Source organism: Anas platyrhynchos, chromosome 7 (assembly GCF_047663525.1).
Source record: "Anas platyrhynchos isolate ZD024472 breed Pekin duck chromosome 7, IASCAAS_PekinDuck_T2T, whole genome shotgun sequence".
NCBI lineage: Eukaryota > Metazoa > Chordata > Aves > Anseriformes > Anatidae > Anas > Anas platyrhynchos.
In genome coordinates, this window is record NC_092593.1 from 20,222,144 (window position 1) to 20,238,612 (window position 16,469).

A 16,469-nucleotide genomic window follows, 5' to 3' on the forward strand; every position below is an offset into this window, starting at 1 on the left:
GTTACAGGCGGTTCTGCCAGTATGTAGGTATTAGGCAATAAATTTTGTGAAGCCTCAAAGTGTCAGGAGAGACCTGCGTAAAAAAAACTTGTCAAATTGAGATTTAGATACTTGAATTTCTGAGGCACATTTGTGCTTTTTCCATGGGGAGATCAGTTCTTTTCTGGGCTGCTTTTTATTGCACAGGGTGAGGGACAAGGGCAGGAGGCTACGACAAGCCATTAGAGAAGAGCAGGCTAGCTGAAGGGAGAAGGAAGGAGTTTGAAACCACTTGTGTTTCAGATGTCTCACATTAAAACACATCAGAATACAAATTGCTCTGCCAACAACAGTGTTTGAAAACATATCGATTATTTAAAAACAAATATACTTCATCCGGTCATAATTATTCCTAATGTGGCACTTAAATGGTGAACCATCACCCAGTAACTGCTTTTGTTCATGTGTGATGACAGCCTGTGCTTTATCACGTGTTAGCGTGTCAAGTGAGACTCTGGGCTTTATGCTAGAGGTCATTTTAACCAGCGAATGACTGCAAACTTCTAACAGCTTCATTTACACTAGGGTTTGAAAAGGTGTTAGTAAACAGAGCATGCTAAAATAAAGCTTTCTCTAGTAGAGTCTCAGTGGAGTAAGCACAGCCATGAGGTGTATAAGGATACCAGCTGCCAAGTAAGATGAAAGATTTTCCGTGTTGGAGTATCCCTTTCTACTAGCTCCGTGCCTGGCAAGACGGATGGGATCTGGCTGCCAGTGCACGCCACTGCCTGACACTTCGCATGCCAGAAAGCTGACAGCTTCCAGCTCCAGCCTCCACACAGCATGTGCAAGGAGGCCACATGTCCAAAGAGGCGAGTTTGTCTCACAGGTGGGGCCAGATCCTTCAGGCTTCCAGAGAGTTACCCAACATCACAAATTCATTTCCAGTCTGCCACCTTCCTCCAAGAATCCGGTTGCTAGTCTGATGACAGTTTGGCTTTTTTTTTTTTTTCCCCGTTGCAGCCTCAGTTTTGTAGAATGAACTCCTAAAAATCTGGCCCTTGGGTTAACTGTAGCATATGGTAGATGTTGCACATACCTTAGTAAATTGAGTGCTGTTTTACAGCCAGTAGGAATGCCCCAGGAGAAAATTGTGTCTTTGCTGTGTGAACGTACCTGAAATAGTTGGAGTAAAACAACTTTTCCCCTTGAGAACCTGTCTCAGAAAAGACCTCATATGTGTAATGATACCTCTAAGAGTTCACCCAGGTTAATGACTGTGAGCTCCGCTTGTGCCTTTCAAAACCACAGGGAAGGGTGGCAGCACGTGGACTGCAGCTGTTGCTCATGCCTGGGGTATGCTTCCCTCCTGACATGTTCACACAGGTGGCATTGCAGCCTTCATCTTTCCCTAGAAGGGTGTGACTGCAATCGTTTACCCTAATTGCTGTATTCCTCTTTCATCATAAATTGTAAAAGCCAGCACCCCCCCACACACACTTTGGGTACTGCTCCCCCTACTCAGCAGGTGACAAGTATGGGCAAAAGGTCCTCCCATGCTCCCAGTGTCTGGGGACCAGCTCCCCTCTAGGCTGTTGTGTTTTGCTCCATTCAGGGCCCTTACAGAAGCATCAGGTGTAAGTCACAAAGTGATGGTTTCTGGCTGTGGGGTAAGTGGCATCTGGCTCCCTCCAAGGTTTGGGCATTGGAAGAAAAAGAATTCAAAAGTTACATTTAAAAAAAATCTTTCTCTGAGTAGATCTCAGGTTTTGGGACCCTCAGGCATAACAAAGCAGCCATGCAATTATTTTTTCCTCCAGCTGCTTAGTTTTTCTTAGCTTCTGGCATGTCTTCTTGCTGATTCTTAGAAAGTGGGATTTTAGGTGTTTATTGCTGAAATCTTGAGTGATTTAGAATGTATGCTTAAAGGTAGTATGACTTTCAGAACTTACTTATACACCACTAATTTTCTAAGCAGTTAATGCTTTTTAAGGACTCTAATAATTTATTAGCACATTTCATGTGCTATAGCTGATGCAAAAATGCCAATTAACCCTCCCAATGTGCAGACAAGATAGATGACTATTAAGTCCCTATGGCGAGCCTTGGGAATAGCAAAGATGCAATGACCTGAAAATTGTATCCGTAGCTCCTTTGCCTTTAATTAACATAAATTTACCAGTGGAGTGCCTTTCCTCTTTTTTATTAATCCCTTATCTCCAGTCTTGGATCTGTTTCTTGAGCAATTAGGACAGATAGCTTACGCTTTCTTGATTCTTCAGACTCGCAGGGGCTGACCAGCCAGGCTAGATAAGCTGGGGGTTGTAGGACAGGACACAGCCATCCCGTGTGCAATACATTTACAGTTAAGCAAAACATCCCAAAGTAGGTAACTAACAAGTTTTCTACCTCATACTTGTGCATTTTTCATTGCATGTTTCTGAATATGCATTTTGTTTCCTCTTTTTCACACAGTGTCAGCACTTCCACACTTCAATTTTTTCTTTCCTGACTGCTGGCCCAGAAGTATCAGACGCTGCATAGGATTGTGGAGGATGCCCACTTGTATGCGGGGCAGAAGCTGCAAAGGACAGGTCAAGGCTCCTGCCTGAAGTGACAGAAGCATAGTTCAGGATAGGACAACTAAAATATTTCTACAGGAAACAGAAGTATGTGCGTCACTGTTCTCTGTGTTTCTGGGGGCAAACAGTGAAGGTAGTCTACTGTTTTGACTCCAGTTGCTGTTGATTGTCATAAATTTTCATGCATCTTTTGTTTCTGGTTTGCATTTCAGAGATACACAACTGTCCCTGGAGCCAGGCAAATGAGAGCTGTGGATGCATGTGGTTAGCTATGAGGAAATCTGAAATTGCTCAAATCCTGATGTGGCTACTAGCATCACCACACAGCTCAAGAGTGTCAGAGAGACTGGGATGCTGGCACAGGCTTTGAGACACTTCAGAGTTAACACTGTAAGTAATGCAGATTTTCATTGATAAAGAAGTGCATTATGATATTCTTTCTGTGCAATTACTTTTATGTTTAGTTTTGAAATGAAGAGGAATGCGGACTTTTATCTGTACAGGGGGAGAAAAAAAAAAGCAGTATACTATTTCTGTGCAAAAAAAAAAAAGTTTAAAGGAGGCAGTAGGGTTTCACTGAGGCAATAGGAAAACTTCAAAAGCAGTAGCATGTTTATATGGCTGTTCAGAGTTGCAGATGACTAAACTGTGTTTTAGCTTAGAAATCTGTCCCTATCAGCTGAAATACTTTATACTTTGTGCACCTCTTTGAATATAGCTCTTTCCTTAAGCAGGAAGGGTCTTAAACCATGTAAAACATTCCCTTAACAAGTCCTGATGGCAAGGAGATTTAGAAACTTACAGCTAAGTAAAATAATGGAAAAGGCAAGAATCAGTGTGCTGGGAAATAAGGCAGTGAGTCATGGTAAAAAGGGGATCTTTAGGAGTCCCCAGCTAACAATAGTATTGCAAGTCTATGTAGGGAAATATATCTAGTGACTTAATAGGCAAAATTGATAGGATTAGAAGGGTGCTGAGAAGCAGATGATTAGAGTCATCTGTTTAAGAACAAAATGACATTAAAAGTAGAAGGTCATAGGATTTAAAGATTAGCAATATTAAGTTTAGAAAAACAGCAAACTCAGAAGTCAAAACTGCCAGGCAGTCTCTCCTGCCATGGTACCAGTTACTGGAGCAGGGAAATAATAGTAGGATGTGATTGGCATAGGTATGTAGTTTGGGTTATGTACAGAGATGATTCTGTTCTACTTGTAAAATCACTGAAGTATCTCCGTATTAGACTTTTATTTTTAAAGGCCCTTAATAGCCATCCAAGGAAGGCAAAGACTGCTAATATTTTCTTTAATGCCCGTCCTGATAGGTGTTATCAGAGACAGACAAGATGAGAGGAAAACAGAATTTGCTGCCAACAGACTGTATTAGAATTGCTGGATAATGCCATGGTATTTACCTGAAACCTGTTATCATTTAAGCAGTGACAGCAGAACAATTAAGTTCTAATCTAAGGTAGATGTTTCTGATTACAGTGCTTCTGTACAGCTAATGTGGCTACACTGTCAGCTGGGTCTGTGTAGCCTTGGCAAGAAGAGGAAGGTGAAGGTGGGAACAGATTAGTTTTAGTCTCCCCAACAATCTTTGGGTCCCAGTTTCTATTAACATATGAGCTTCCCCCATCATGGTATTTTGTCTTTAACCCAACCTTATGGCATGGCCAGACCAAGGAAGGGTGACTGCTAATTGCTACATCAGCAGATCTCACTTCAAGTGCTGGGCTATGTTATTCTTCTGTGGCTTTGAGCTACTAGAATTGGAAATAGCATTTGAAGTGGCCCTTCCTAAGGTATGTGATGTAACACTTTAGACAAGATGCTGATCTCTGCTCCTGCCAGGCAGACAATAAATCATCCTTAAGTCAGCCACTATCAAGTGCAGTTCCCTTCATAGCTGCTTCACATGACCCCTGAGCCAGTCAGAGGTGCCATCAGAGCATGAACTTCTTCCCTTGTTACTGCCTAGTGCTTCTCTGAAGTCAACAGGGAAAAAAAAAATGCTTCTTGATAGTCTTTTCAGTTGCCCTTCTTCTCTGGTACCCAACCACTTTGCAAGAAAAACTGCAAGCACCAAGGTAAATAAAGAACAAATAGTAAGTTCTTCTTCAAGCACAAAGCTATCCCCTCAGCAGTACACTCTCCTTATAGTCGCTGCCTTTTTCCAACCTTGAAGTTGCAAATCTTAGAGTGTTGTTCCAAAATCAACTGGCATTGGTGAAATCCTTGCTCATGCTTGTATTTGCTTCACTCCATGCTGTGCTTTACTAGATGACTAAACATGCTGAGAATGTTGTGATAAACATGCCAACTATCTTTGATATTTGTGGGTGAGTGAATTTGAAAGCATATTTTAGTAGCCTCCTAATTCCTGTTCCAAACAGCCTCTGCCTATATATTTGATGCTGTTTTCTTGCAGTTCTTAGGCTGATTTTGTAATCAAATCAGCATGAAACCAAATAGAACATAATTATATAAGTGCACCAATAAATAAACCTGTTAACCCTCTCAAATAATATTGCAGTAAAAATATACACATTCACAGCTCAAATTTAGTGAATGTTGAGTCTGAATAATAAGTGAGTAGAAAAATGACCACATACATAGGGAAGGACAGAGGAGAGGCAATCAAGTGAGAAACAAAAATGGCTTAGGAAGCAATGAGAAGTCTGGAAAAGGAAAGCATTAAAAAAAAAATAATTGATGCAGAAAGTCAAAGAAATAAACAGCAATTAGTGATTCAAATACCTAATTAATATTCTCTTTTTACAAAAGAACACCTGCAAAGCATTCACTGCTGGGTCTTTCACAGAATCACAGAATCACAGAATCTCTAGGTTGGAAGAGACCTCAAGATCATCGAGTCCAACCTCTGACCTAACACTAACAGTCCCCACTAAACCATATCCCTAAGTTCTACATCTAAACGTCTTTTGAAGACTTCCAGGGATGGTGACTCAACCACCTCCCTGGGCAGCCTGTTCCAATGTCTAACAACCCTTTCAGTAAAGAAATTCTTCCTAACATCTAACCTAAAACTCCCCTGGCGCAACTTTAGCCCATTCCCCCTCGTCCTGTCACCAGGCACATGGGAGAACAGGCCAACCCCCATCTCGCTAGAGCCTCCTTTAATATACTTATACAGAGTGATAAGGTCACCCCTGAGCCTCCTTTTCTCTAGGCTGAACAAGCCCAGCTCCTTCAGCCGCTCCTCATAGGACTTGCTCTCCAGGCCCCTCACCAGCTTCGTCGCCCTTCTCTGGACCCGCTCAAGCACCTCGATGTCCTTCTTGTAGCGAGGGGCCCAGAACTGAACACAGTACTCGAGGTGCGGCCTCACCAGAGCCGAGTACAGGGGGACGATCACCTCCCTAGCCCTGCTGGTCACAGTGTTTCTGATACAAGCCAGGATGCCGTTGGCCTTCTTGGCCACCTGAGCACACTGCTGGCTCATATTCAGCCGACTGTCCACCATCACTCCCAGGTCCTTCTCTGCCTGGCAGCTCTCCAGCCATTCCTCTCCCAGCCTGTAGCTCTTCTTGGGGTTATTGCGCCCCAGGTGCAGGACCCGGCACTTGGCCTTGTTAAACTTCATACAGTTGACCTCAGCCCATCGGTGCAGCCTATCCAGATCCTCCTGCAGCGCCTTCCTACCCTCGAGCAGATCGACACACGCACCTAGCTTGGTGTCATCTGCAAACTTACTGAGGGTGCACTCAATGCCGTCATCCAGATCATTGATGAAGATGTTAAAGAGGACCGGCCCCAGCACCGAGCCCTGGGGGACGCCACTAGTGACTGGCCTCCAACTGGAGTTGTTGTAGTCTTTGTAGTTATTGATTGGTGGAAGGAAAAAAGGAGAAAATTGCCGCTGCCAACTGCGGTTAAAAGGAGTTGACAAATTGACACTAAGTGCTCCCTCACATGGCGACTATCCACACTGTTATTAACTCAGCCCATCCTTTCAGACGCTTGTACTTTGTTTAGTGTTCAGTGTTACCGTTTTTAATTCCTGGGTTTGCTCTACATTGCATAATGGTTTCTGCAAAACATAAGTCTGAACTTACCAAAGGGGAAGTAGTATTTTTATAACTTTAATTTTAAAAGTCATCAAAACTTAAATGTATAAATGCTGGCTGCTTATAATTCTGACACAACGTTAGCACTTCTGAAGTGGAGGGTTTCTTGTTCTTCTAATACTGCAGAGGCTGAGTCAAGATACTGTGGAATGTAAAATTTTACAAGTTGTGTTGGAGCCTTAATCCTAAGTCTTTGTTTGGATCCTCTGCTTTCAGAGTGACTTCTGAAATACTGTTGTGATAAAACAAATACAGCAAACATAGTACTATAGGACAAAGAAAATCTTCCATATTCTGCAAGAAGCAGAGGATTATAGCAGTTGCATTGTGACTTTGCCTCCTCACAGACTTTAATGGGATCTAAACACCCATGTAATAGAAGGTGTAGTATATGACCCAAAATAACATGCCGGGGAGTGTTGATTTTACCACACAGTGAAAAATCAATCTAGAAACTGTACACTTATAAAATGGCAGAACTTCCCCCATCCCTAGATGGTGTTCTAGAGGACTTGAAAAATATGACATAAAGGGCTTATCTGATTTAAAGATGTGGCATTTATTTAAAGATGAGCACACTATGAGGAGTTTATTTTGCAATATAATACTGCTTTGTGTGTCTGACTCAGCTGAATGACAGCTCATGTGAAGTTTTTGTGTGTTTTGAAATTGTGTTACTACAGTGGGCTACCTGCCTTCCTCTACAGTTCCCTGATAGAGCTTATGTTCCTGATTTGGTACAGGAAGAATTCCCTACATGACCCAGCCAGCAGGGTACAACCCATCTCAGCTCAGTTTTCCACTCTAACAGCTGCAGTTTTTTTCCTGTTCTGGACCAGAGTGGTGTGATTCCATGTGTGGCAGAAACTGGGCTCTGAAGTGTTGATGCACCTGAACTTGTGATGAGATGGGAGAGAACTGCCTTCATGTGAGTGATTCAGGTTCAGTTAGCATCATGTCAGAACATTTCTCTCTGTTCTCCATCTGCCCCGGAGGGCAGAACAAAAATGTGTTGTACTTGGTGATCAAATCCACTGGAAGGTGCAACAGGATAAAGAAAGATAACACTCTCCTTACTTTAAACTGTCTCCCTTTAAATTGCTTTCCTCCCCCCCAACCACCAACGCTTTGGGCCCTAGCCAGCTGGATTTTCATTCTCTGTTGATATCCTAAATGCATAGTCAGAAATGAGTGCATTGTGGTTTGCATTATTTCATTTATTTGTTTCTATGATGAGTTCTTATTTCTAGAAGCAGCATTTTCTTCCTGAGGTTTAATTACTTGGGGTTTCAGTAAATTAAAACCTCTTTATTGATAAACAGTAGCCAACAATGACACTGATAAGCATGCTAGTTAAAAGGTTGTTTAACATCAAGTGATACCATTGTTTGTTTTTTCCTTCCAATGAATATCCTTTCCAAGAAACAGCTATTGTTTTGATTGAAAATAAACTTTGGGGAAAAAAAAAAATATCTTGATTTCTTTAAAGAAAAAGCCTGCCAATGTTAATTGATATTATTCAGCTACCCTCATGTGCTTGGTTTGGAGTTTTGCTATTTAATTTAGCTGTCTTGACACAGACCTCATCCACCAGGGAAGCTCCTGAGCTTTTGCAGCTGTATTTATTTTGGTCTCTTTATGAACATGGTTAGCTAACAAAAAGTGGTTTCCAATGTACAATTTGTTTGTAAAGTTTCTAAATTATAGCCTGGCCCCTTTCATTGTGCAGAAGTAGAGGCTTCCTTAGCACTGTAACAAAAGCCAGTATGTAAGGAGCCAGCACTAGCACAAAAATGTTTTGCAGCAGTGCTGATCAGCAAGCATATAGATACCTGAATTTGGTTCCTCTGAAATAATCAAGACCAACAACCTCAGCAGTATCAGCTTTTAACTGGGAAATTAATGAAATATTACATCTGTTCTGCTGCTGGTGAAACAATGTTCCCTGCAAAAGTTCTGTTTTGAGAATGTAGATTCACTGGCATATTGAATCTCTTCAGGTCAGTTTCTAGAGAAAGTTTTTTGATGGTACCTCCAGTCAGTTAAAACAGCCTTCTCATTTTCCGTGTTTCTAATTTGTATGAAGTTTAAATGTACTCTAGATAAAGCAAAATAGCAACAGCCTATGATGACAGACAGAAGATAATGAGCTCAGCTAACTGCCTTCTCTATTGGTCTGATAGTTTTCCTTCTGAAGTCAGAGACAAAACTGCCATTGACTTCAGAGATGGACTGTACACAAATGGTATAAAACCATTAATACTTTTTTTTCATATGTCAGTTTTTTCTTACCTCAGTACAATATTCTAGAAATTCTAGCTAGAGAGACAAAGGTCTCATAGGCTTTGAATTTTTCCTTTAAAATAAATGAATCTCAACACTACATATTTTGTTAACATAACCAATTGTATCCTATATATGTTTCTAAGAACCACTTATAATCCTGTTTGGTAGAACGTCTATATAGTTGCATCATGGTATACAGAGTATAAGCTTACAACAGGATGTCTTAGCAAGTACTTCTTGTGGGAAGAAGTACTGACTCACCTCACCAATTCTGTGTTCTTCCATGGCAAACTGTGAGGATGTCTGTCTGTCTCTGATGCACCTTTTTAACAATCCACCTCACGTTGCAGAGCAGGAGGAGCATTAATCACACTGGTATTCTCCCCTGCACAAGACAAAAGTAAACAGTCAATGCAAAATTGTTAGCATCTCCCTTTATCTCTCTTGGTGTGAAATGCAATAGAAAAAAATACAAAATAATCATCAAGCAATAGAGCCAATTCAACCTTTTCAAGACTAAATATTACTTCAGAAAATGTAGTCTTTATTACAAATAAGAAAGCTTTTACTAATGGAGATCTAGAAAGAATCATTGCTGTTGGTTGTTGTTCTCTCAATCTTTTTTTCTTTAAATTGATGTTTCAAGTGTTTAAGAAGACAGCATTGCAAATATGTTTTTGATAAATGAATTCTTAGTGAAGTTACCATAAAACAATTTTAGTGAATCATTCAGAGACCTATGAAATGGAAAAGCCTTGAAAAACTTCTCTAAGTTTGCCTTATCCTTCTCTAAAAGGTAAATATCTCTAAAACTCCATTCTGATGTTGTTTTTTGAGCTTTCAGAGATACATGACTAATGTTGAGATGTCATGTGACATCAGTACATATACACAAGTTTATTTGCTGTAATTTTTTTGTAGTCTACTAAGAAACTGGTAATCCAGCTCTTCTGGCCAAGGACCTTCTGTACATATTTGGTTCCTCAGTGTTCAGTTTACACACTAAGCCATGAAGTAGTAGCTACTGAATGTACTTAATTTTTCATGACTGCCCAACACTAATTATACAGATTATGCTAAATTCCCTGGGAATTCCTTCCCTTCCTGCAAACAAAAGAGCACTGAGATCAGCAGTGATGTTCCCCAGCTCATACACGTCACAGTCTGAGTACAGGAGGGATGGCTGATGTTATTTGCTCTTTTATTAGCATGGCTCGGGGCAAATTCATTTGTATTCTTGTGTCTTCTTCCAAATGAGGATGTTTACTGGCCTACTACACAAACCGGTATACTTATTCTTCCTCTACTTTGTTTTGTGCAGCCTTGCTATTCTTGTGTGAGGAAAAATTGACAGGGAATAGTTCAGCTGGAAGAGACCTTCAAAGAGACCTTCAGTCCAACTGCCTGATCACTTCAGAGCTCAAAGTTAAAGCATGACCTTGAGGATGTTACCCAAATGTCTCTCAAACGCTGACAGGAATGGGGCATCAACCACCTCTCTAGGAAGCCTGTTCCAGTGTTTCATCACCCTCGCAGTGAAGAAATTTCTGCTCATGTCTGGTCTGACCCTTTACTGGCACAGCTCTGCTGGCTGCAGCCATCCTGCCATCAGTGACCAGGGAGCAGAGAATGGCACCTCAGTCTGTGCTTCCCCTCCTCAGGGAGCTGCAGAGCAGCAAGGCTGCCTCTTAGCCTCCTCTTCTCCAGACTGGATGATCCAAGTGGCCTCAGCCTCTCCGCAAAGGATGCATCTTCCAGTATCTTTACCAGCTTTGCTGGCCTCCTCTGTATGCTTCCAGAGCATCCTTCTTAGACTGGGGAGCCCAGAAGCGTACACAACATTCAAGGTGGGGCCACACCAACATTAAACATGGGTGAATGTTTTATGCAGGTAAACAAGTCCTCTCAGCTCTCCTGCTTGATACTTGAATTGACACACAAATGTTTACATTCCTTAATCAATAAGTTGCTAAATAAGCCACTAGTTATCCCAAAACACACAGCAGATGAGAATGAATTGAAGGAATGATAAATCACTGGAGAGATTTTGCTGGTGTGTCTATGCTATGGTGCACAGACACAAGAGAGCTCCTTGCCTGCTCTGCTGGGCCAGTCCAGTGGGTGTGCGGTGGCTCCGGCTGGCCAGCAGGAACAAAGGCTCAAGAGAACACAAACAGCTGTGGCCACCCATTTGAGGAAGTGTAGGCATGAGTGCAGCCTGCTAGGATGGGTAAAATGATGATGCTGGACAAGGCCTAAAGACAACACTCAAATCAAGTTATGTAATTACTTTATATAATAATATAAAGCCATAGTTTTAAACCTATATACAAGATCTGGCAGACAAAGTGTTTGTGCTTTGTGTTTTCATTGGGGAAATAAAGAAGCATCCCTTTTTCATAATAAAGGTAGAGAAAGTGTTCCAATTTTTCTGTTGACTTGTAACCCAGCATGAACTAGCCCAAGAGAGAGCACACACTGGGGCAGAAACAAAGCTTGGGAAGCCTGGAGGTGGTGGTCTCTCTTTTTTCCTCTCCATAACTCCAAACAGAAAGGAGAAATAGAGTAGTATAGGTCTCATCCAGAAAACGCTTAAAGCCATACTTAATTCTTTCGGTGTCAGTGCAAACTACAGCTATGCTCTGGGGATGGAGGAGACAGGATGGTGTGTCATCTTGCTTTTATAGAGTTATGGCTGTATTCACAGTAAGTTGCTATATTCACAATAGAGCATGGTCAGCACTAGAGTTATCCCAGCAGGGAGCATGGCTACCGAGTTATCAGACTAGTTCTCTGGTACCTTTCCCATTTCACTGACACGTGCAATAGTACATGACTTTCAATCTGGAGAGCTTTGACATTGTCACTACAGCTAGGGGACCTTTTAATGGCTATCTAGAGCTTTAAAGGTATACTTGGATCATATAGTTCTGATGTGTCTGATTTTAACCAATCCTTTGATTTATATTTTGCTTCCAATTCACTTAAGTGAAATAACCTTACTCTAGCAGTGTAAGAAAATGAAAAATGGATGCTTAGACTTGAAAATGTCACAATAATGTATGTTATAATTGGGGGAGATGAAAATACTTATCTGATAAGTTAGCATGAATTCAGTGATTGTTTCAGTCAACCCAAATGTGTACTTTTGCTGAAAACAATATTCTCCTCAGGTCTCCCTGTACAACCATGATACAAATACAACAAAATTTATAAGGATGAAATTCAAAACAATGTAATAAGAAAATAAAAATATATTGCCAGCAAGTTGCCTATCACCTAGCTCGGAGGCAAATAATAATTTACATCTATGTGGGGTCTTTAAACCAAATACTGAATGGCAAGAGTTTCATTCATGTGTGAACACAAAGTGTTAACAGATAACTAGTGAAACAACCACATTAAAAACAGCTTTATGGGGAAAAAAATCAATGAGATGATCAGGTGAATATTCTTCTGGATACAATGTCACCTTGGAAGCTGGCTGAAGATGGAAGTGAGGAAGGAAGTGAGTTTAGCTGTGAGGGTGATTTCTGGAGTTCTCAGGACTTGTTTGCTAATGCATTGGATAACTCAGGCTGCCAGGACTGGAGCAAAGCTTGCAGACACGAGAGCAGAAGTACTGATCTCTCAAAAACTCACATTGTCAACGCAAATCCACTGTAAACATTTTGATGGCTTAGCATTGAAGTAGCTTGCTTTTTGTGCCAGAGTAACTCTCCAATTGTCTGTTGCTGTCTGTCCTCTCACAGCTGACATGAAGCTGGCATAGATTCCAGGCTGCGTGCTCATTGTAGAGCCTGGCACAACTGTGTCATCAGTCAGTGCCCAGATTTTACTGAACATGGAAGCAAGGCTGGGCTATTGCAAGTCTGTGGTCCCCCAGAGCATCTCCAGATGATAAGACAAGATCTGTACAGCTCTGTGTACCTGGTACCCATGTACCAATAACATGAACAGTAAATGTTGACTGCTTGAAGGTTTGGAAATTCCCTTTACTAAGTAAATCATAATGTGACTCTGGGGCTCAAACCTGGCCCAGTGAGTAGGCATGAAGCAGATGTATCTGAAATGCCACTGGAAGTGTAATGCAGTATATCTGGTTTGTCTGAGATAAAACCACAGCTGTGCAAAATGAATCACAAGTTTTCTTTCCAGATAATTTAGCCAAAATTGGTGCAGAAGACTGATTACTCTTATCCTGGTGTGAATAGGGTCTAGTTCAGTTTACCATAAGCTTGGGTGGTTACACAACATTGAAATAGTAAACTATGACTATCATAATTACAATGCACACTTCGGCACACTTCCTTTAAATCAGGAAGACAAACCAAAGTGAACAATGGAGAAGAATGAAGCATGGACACATACAGTGACTCAGGCACTCCCTGCTTTCTCCTTTCCTTCTGTTCAATCCTCATAGAGCAGTTCTGCTTCAGGTTGACTCAAATTGGAGCCCAGCACAATGTACAAGCCTTCCTGTGGCACATAAACCACTCTTTCAACTACAGCTACTTGTCCATAAGTCATTTCACAACAGTCAAACTAATTACCATTGCATGTCTCCCCAAGAGTCAAAACTTGCTTGTCTGCCAAGATTTAAAAAAAAAAAAAAAAAAAAAAAAAAAGGAAGACTGAAGTGATATAACCTGGGGACACCTACTGCACCTACTGTACTGATGTATTTTAAGCCCAATTACACAGAGCTCTGACAGTGATTTGTATTCAGGGTATATCATTTGGTAATCGGATGAAGTCACACTGATCCCTTCAGACTAATAACAAACCCATGCAGGAGTCAGAAGTGATTTGAGTGGTCCAGCATAGGTCTCATAATGAAGATTGCCACTCCATCCATGAGGTTTTAGTTTTTAGGTGAAATCACTAGAATAGCTGACAAAACTAACAGCACAAAAAATGGGAAGCCCACAGCTGTTGGGACCAGCAGGCAGAGTCAGAAGAAAGACAGCCCAGGACCATGCCTTGGGGTGCCACATCCACATGTCCGTGGTCCTCCCGGTTCCCCCCCCACAGGCGAGGAGTGGCCCCACAGCACCCATCCTGCTCTCAGCCCTCCTGCTAGGCATGCTGCTGCTGAGTGTCCCAACAATTGCCAGGTTTTGCTTCAGCTTTTCGGTTTGGCCGAGGAACTCCTCCAGGTGGCCAGTAGCATGGTGCTGACAAACACATTACCAAATTAATTCACAGAGATTTAGAGGTGCAAAACAGCCTCCTGTTTACTGCAAATGAACAAATAAACCATTGCAAGTTTAAAAAATAATAAAAGTGGGCTATTACAAAATTTAAAATATTAGGGCTGCTTTTGAGCCCCTCCCAGGAATATCTCCCTCCACAGCACAGGATTCAGGCGTTCTCATTCCATAGTCCCCTCTTGGCTCCTTCTACATGATTACTGCTACAATTTGAATGCAATTAAAAGCTTTTAATTGGTCATCCTCCCAAATGTTTCAGAAATGCCATTTCTTTTCAGATAGGCTTAGAGAGCTGTTGCCCTGAAATAATTTTACTCTGACACAAAAGTCAATTATACTAATTGTTCAGCAGGAATTAACCTCTTATTCATCATCGTGTTATTACTGTTGCTAGGCTCACTTTGCAAAGATCCGTTCCTTTCCTGTATCTGCAATGCCAAGTGCCAGAGCCCGTGAGCCTCTGCAATGTCTGGGAAAGAGCTATCTCATTGTATTGGAAACAGACATAAATATTGAATACACTTCTAAACTGATCGGAATATTGAAATACGCTGAAAAAAAACAGGTCAACCTTTAGATGCAGAATAATGATAACAATTTTCTGATTAAAATTAACTTTGCCTTAAATCCAATTATCATTAACGAAGCAAATGGTTATCTGCATATTGACAGCTATTAAAATTATATCTGAAGAGCTTTTCATCAAGGAAAGCTTTCATCTAGGAGTGACCAGAAGCACTGAATCGGAAACTTCACAGGCACAGGGGATGTTGGCTCAGCAATACGCCAGAAGCACCCAGTGGAAGATTCACCTGCACGGCTCATCAGCCAACCTGCCAAAACATTCCCTGAAACTTTCCCAAATGTCCTGCATGGAAATCCTCTCCGTATACGAACATGGTTAATTTTGTTAAATCGATATCATGTTTTTCACAGTGTGAAGGTGTTGTGTGTATACCATGGAGTTTTCTTCAGCAAAGAAATGCCAGCACACAGATGAGGAGCCATGTAATTAGTTTTTCAGGCAAGACAAGTAGAGTCAGCAGGGAGAAAAGAGCAAGCTGGCAGAAAATGTACAGCCAGGATGATAAAATTCTGGAGTTCACCTTGCACAGCACTCAGCTTCTCTTGGCATTTGGTAGCCAGCTGGAGGGGGTGATGATACAGGGGTGAACACTGAAGCCAAATAAAATAAAGCAGGGCAGGGCAGAAAAACACTGATGGTGTAGGGATAACGTACACCTACTACCTGGAGTAATTGTGTCTGTGCCTAGACCACCCTGCCTACAGCCCAGAGGCCACCGCTCCGCTAGAGCCTGCCTGTCACCTTTCCGTAAAGTCTGGTGGAGACAACTCTAATTTTCCTCTCGTAGCTGGAAGCGGGCAGCGAGATAAGTAACTGAAAGTGAAAACCTACGTAAAGACAGCACGATTTGCCTTATCTGGGGACGCCAAGCCAGAGCCCTCACCTCAGTTTCGCTGCAGCTGGGCGCTGTGCCCGCACACTCCGTGCCTCACTCCGCGGGCTGAGGTCGCGAGGTGCCGCGGCCGCTCCTCTCAGCCGGGGCGCCGGGTCCCGCCTCAACGCCTCAGAGCCGGGGGCAGCCCCTGAGGGGCCGCCGGCCGCGGGGCCCCGCTTCGCCGGGCTGAGGAAGGGGCTTGTGGGGGGCTTCCCGTGGCGACCCGTGTAAACCTCGGAGCGGGGCGAGGACCCCCTCGGTGCTCGCCGCCTGGGGGCTGCCTCAGCAGGGGAAGGGGCGGGGAGGGGGGGAAGGCAGCGGCGGGCACCCGGCGGCCGCGGCCCCGAGGCGGCGGCGGAGCAGCGGCGTAACGGCGGGGAGCGGCCGGGAGCCAATGGGGGCCGGCGCGGCCGTGTGACAGGCGGGGCGGCCGCTGCCCCCGCCGGGCGGCCGGGGCGGAGAAGCGGCACAGCCGCGGCGCTCGGCAGCAGCACCAGCAGCAGTATCAGCAGCAGTACCGGCAGCAGCAGCCTCGGTATCCGCGGCGGGGCTGCCGCACGGCTCCGTCCTCCTCCCCCCCGGCAGCCGCGGTGAGGGAGGCCGGCGGAGCGGAGCGGAGCAAAGCGGAGCGGGGGGCGCCGCGGCAGACAAAGCAAAGATGGCAGGGATCCTCGCCTGGTTCTGGAACGAGCGGTTCTGGCTGCCGCACAACGTCACCTGGGCCGACCTGCAGAGCACGGAGGAAGCCTCCTTCCCGCAGGCGGAGGACCTCTACCTCGCCTTCCCGCTGGCCTTCTGCATCTTCATGATCCGCCTGCTCTTCGAGAGGTAACGCGGAGCCGCCCGGCGGGAGCCTCCTGCG

At 43.4% G+C, this 16,469-nt stretch overlaps 2 protein-coding genes and 1 long non-coding RNA gene across 9 annotated transcripts in view; 2 read left to right on the top strand and 1 right to left on the bottom strand.

Moving 5' to 3' along the window:
• Positions 1-15,811, bottom strand: part of STK39 (serine/threonine kinase 39) — a 128,813-nt gene extending 113,002 nt beyond the window's left edge. Inside the window, exons 1-2 of the mRNA XM_013098937.4 lie at positions 15,617-15,811; positions 9,196-9,319 (exon numbers count right to left, since the gene is read on the bottom strand). The gene's annotated coding sequence lies outside the window, so the exon portion shown is untranslated. The remainder of the gene's footprint in view (positions 1-9,195; positions 9,320-15,616) is intronic.
• On the top strand, positions 1,473-14,659 carry LOC106016930 (uncharacterized). 6 transcript variants are annotated; one of them, XR_011810622.1, is made up of 5 exons: positions 1,473-1,649; positions 2,455-2,648; positions 2,774-2,951; positions 10,256-10,825; positions 14,542-14,659. It is a non-coding gene; the product is annotated as an uncharacterized lncRNA (long non-coding RNA). The 6 variants fall into 6 exon arrangements; XR_011810621.1 differs by lacking the exon at positions 14,542-14,659 and adding an exon at positions 7,332-7,576 and having other exon boundaries at positions 10,256-12,540; XR_001190039.5 differs by lacking the exon at positions 14,542-14,659 and adding an exon at positions 7,392-7,576 and having other exon boundaries at positions 10,256-12,540.
• Positions 15,812-16,018: 207 nt separating the features above from the next.
• Positions 16,019-16,469, top strand: part of CERS6 (ceramide synthase 6) — a 120,544-nt gene continuing 120,093 nt past the window's right edge. Inside the window, exon 1 of one of the 2 annotated variants that reach the window (XM_038182291.2) lies at positions 16,019-16,435. In XM_038182291.2, coding sequence (XP_038038219.1) covers positions 16,266-16,435 — 170 coding nt within the window. In that variant the 5' untranslated portion in view covers positions 16,019-16,265. The remainder of the gene's footprint in view (positions 16,436-16,469) is intronic. The other variant, XM_038182292.2, reaches the window with a different exon arrangement.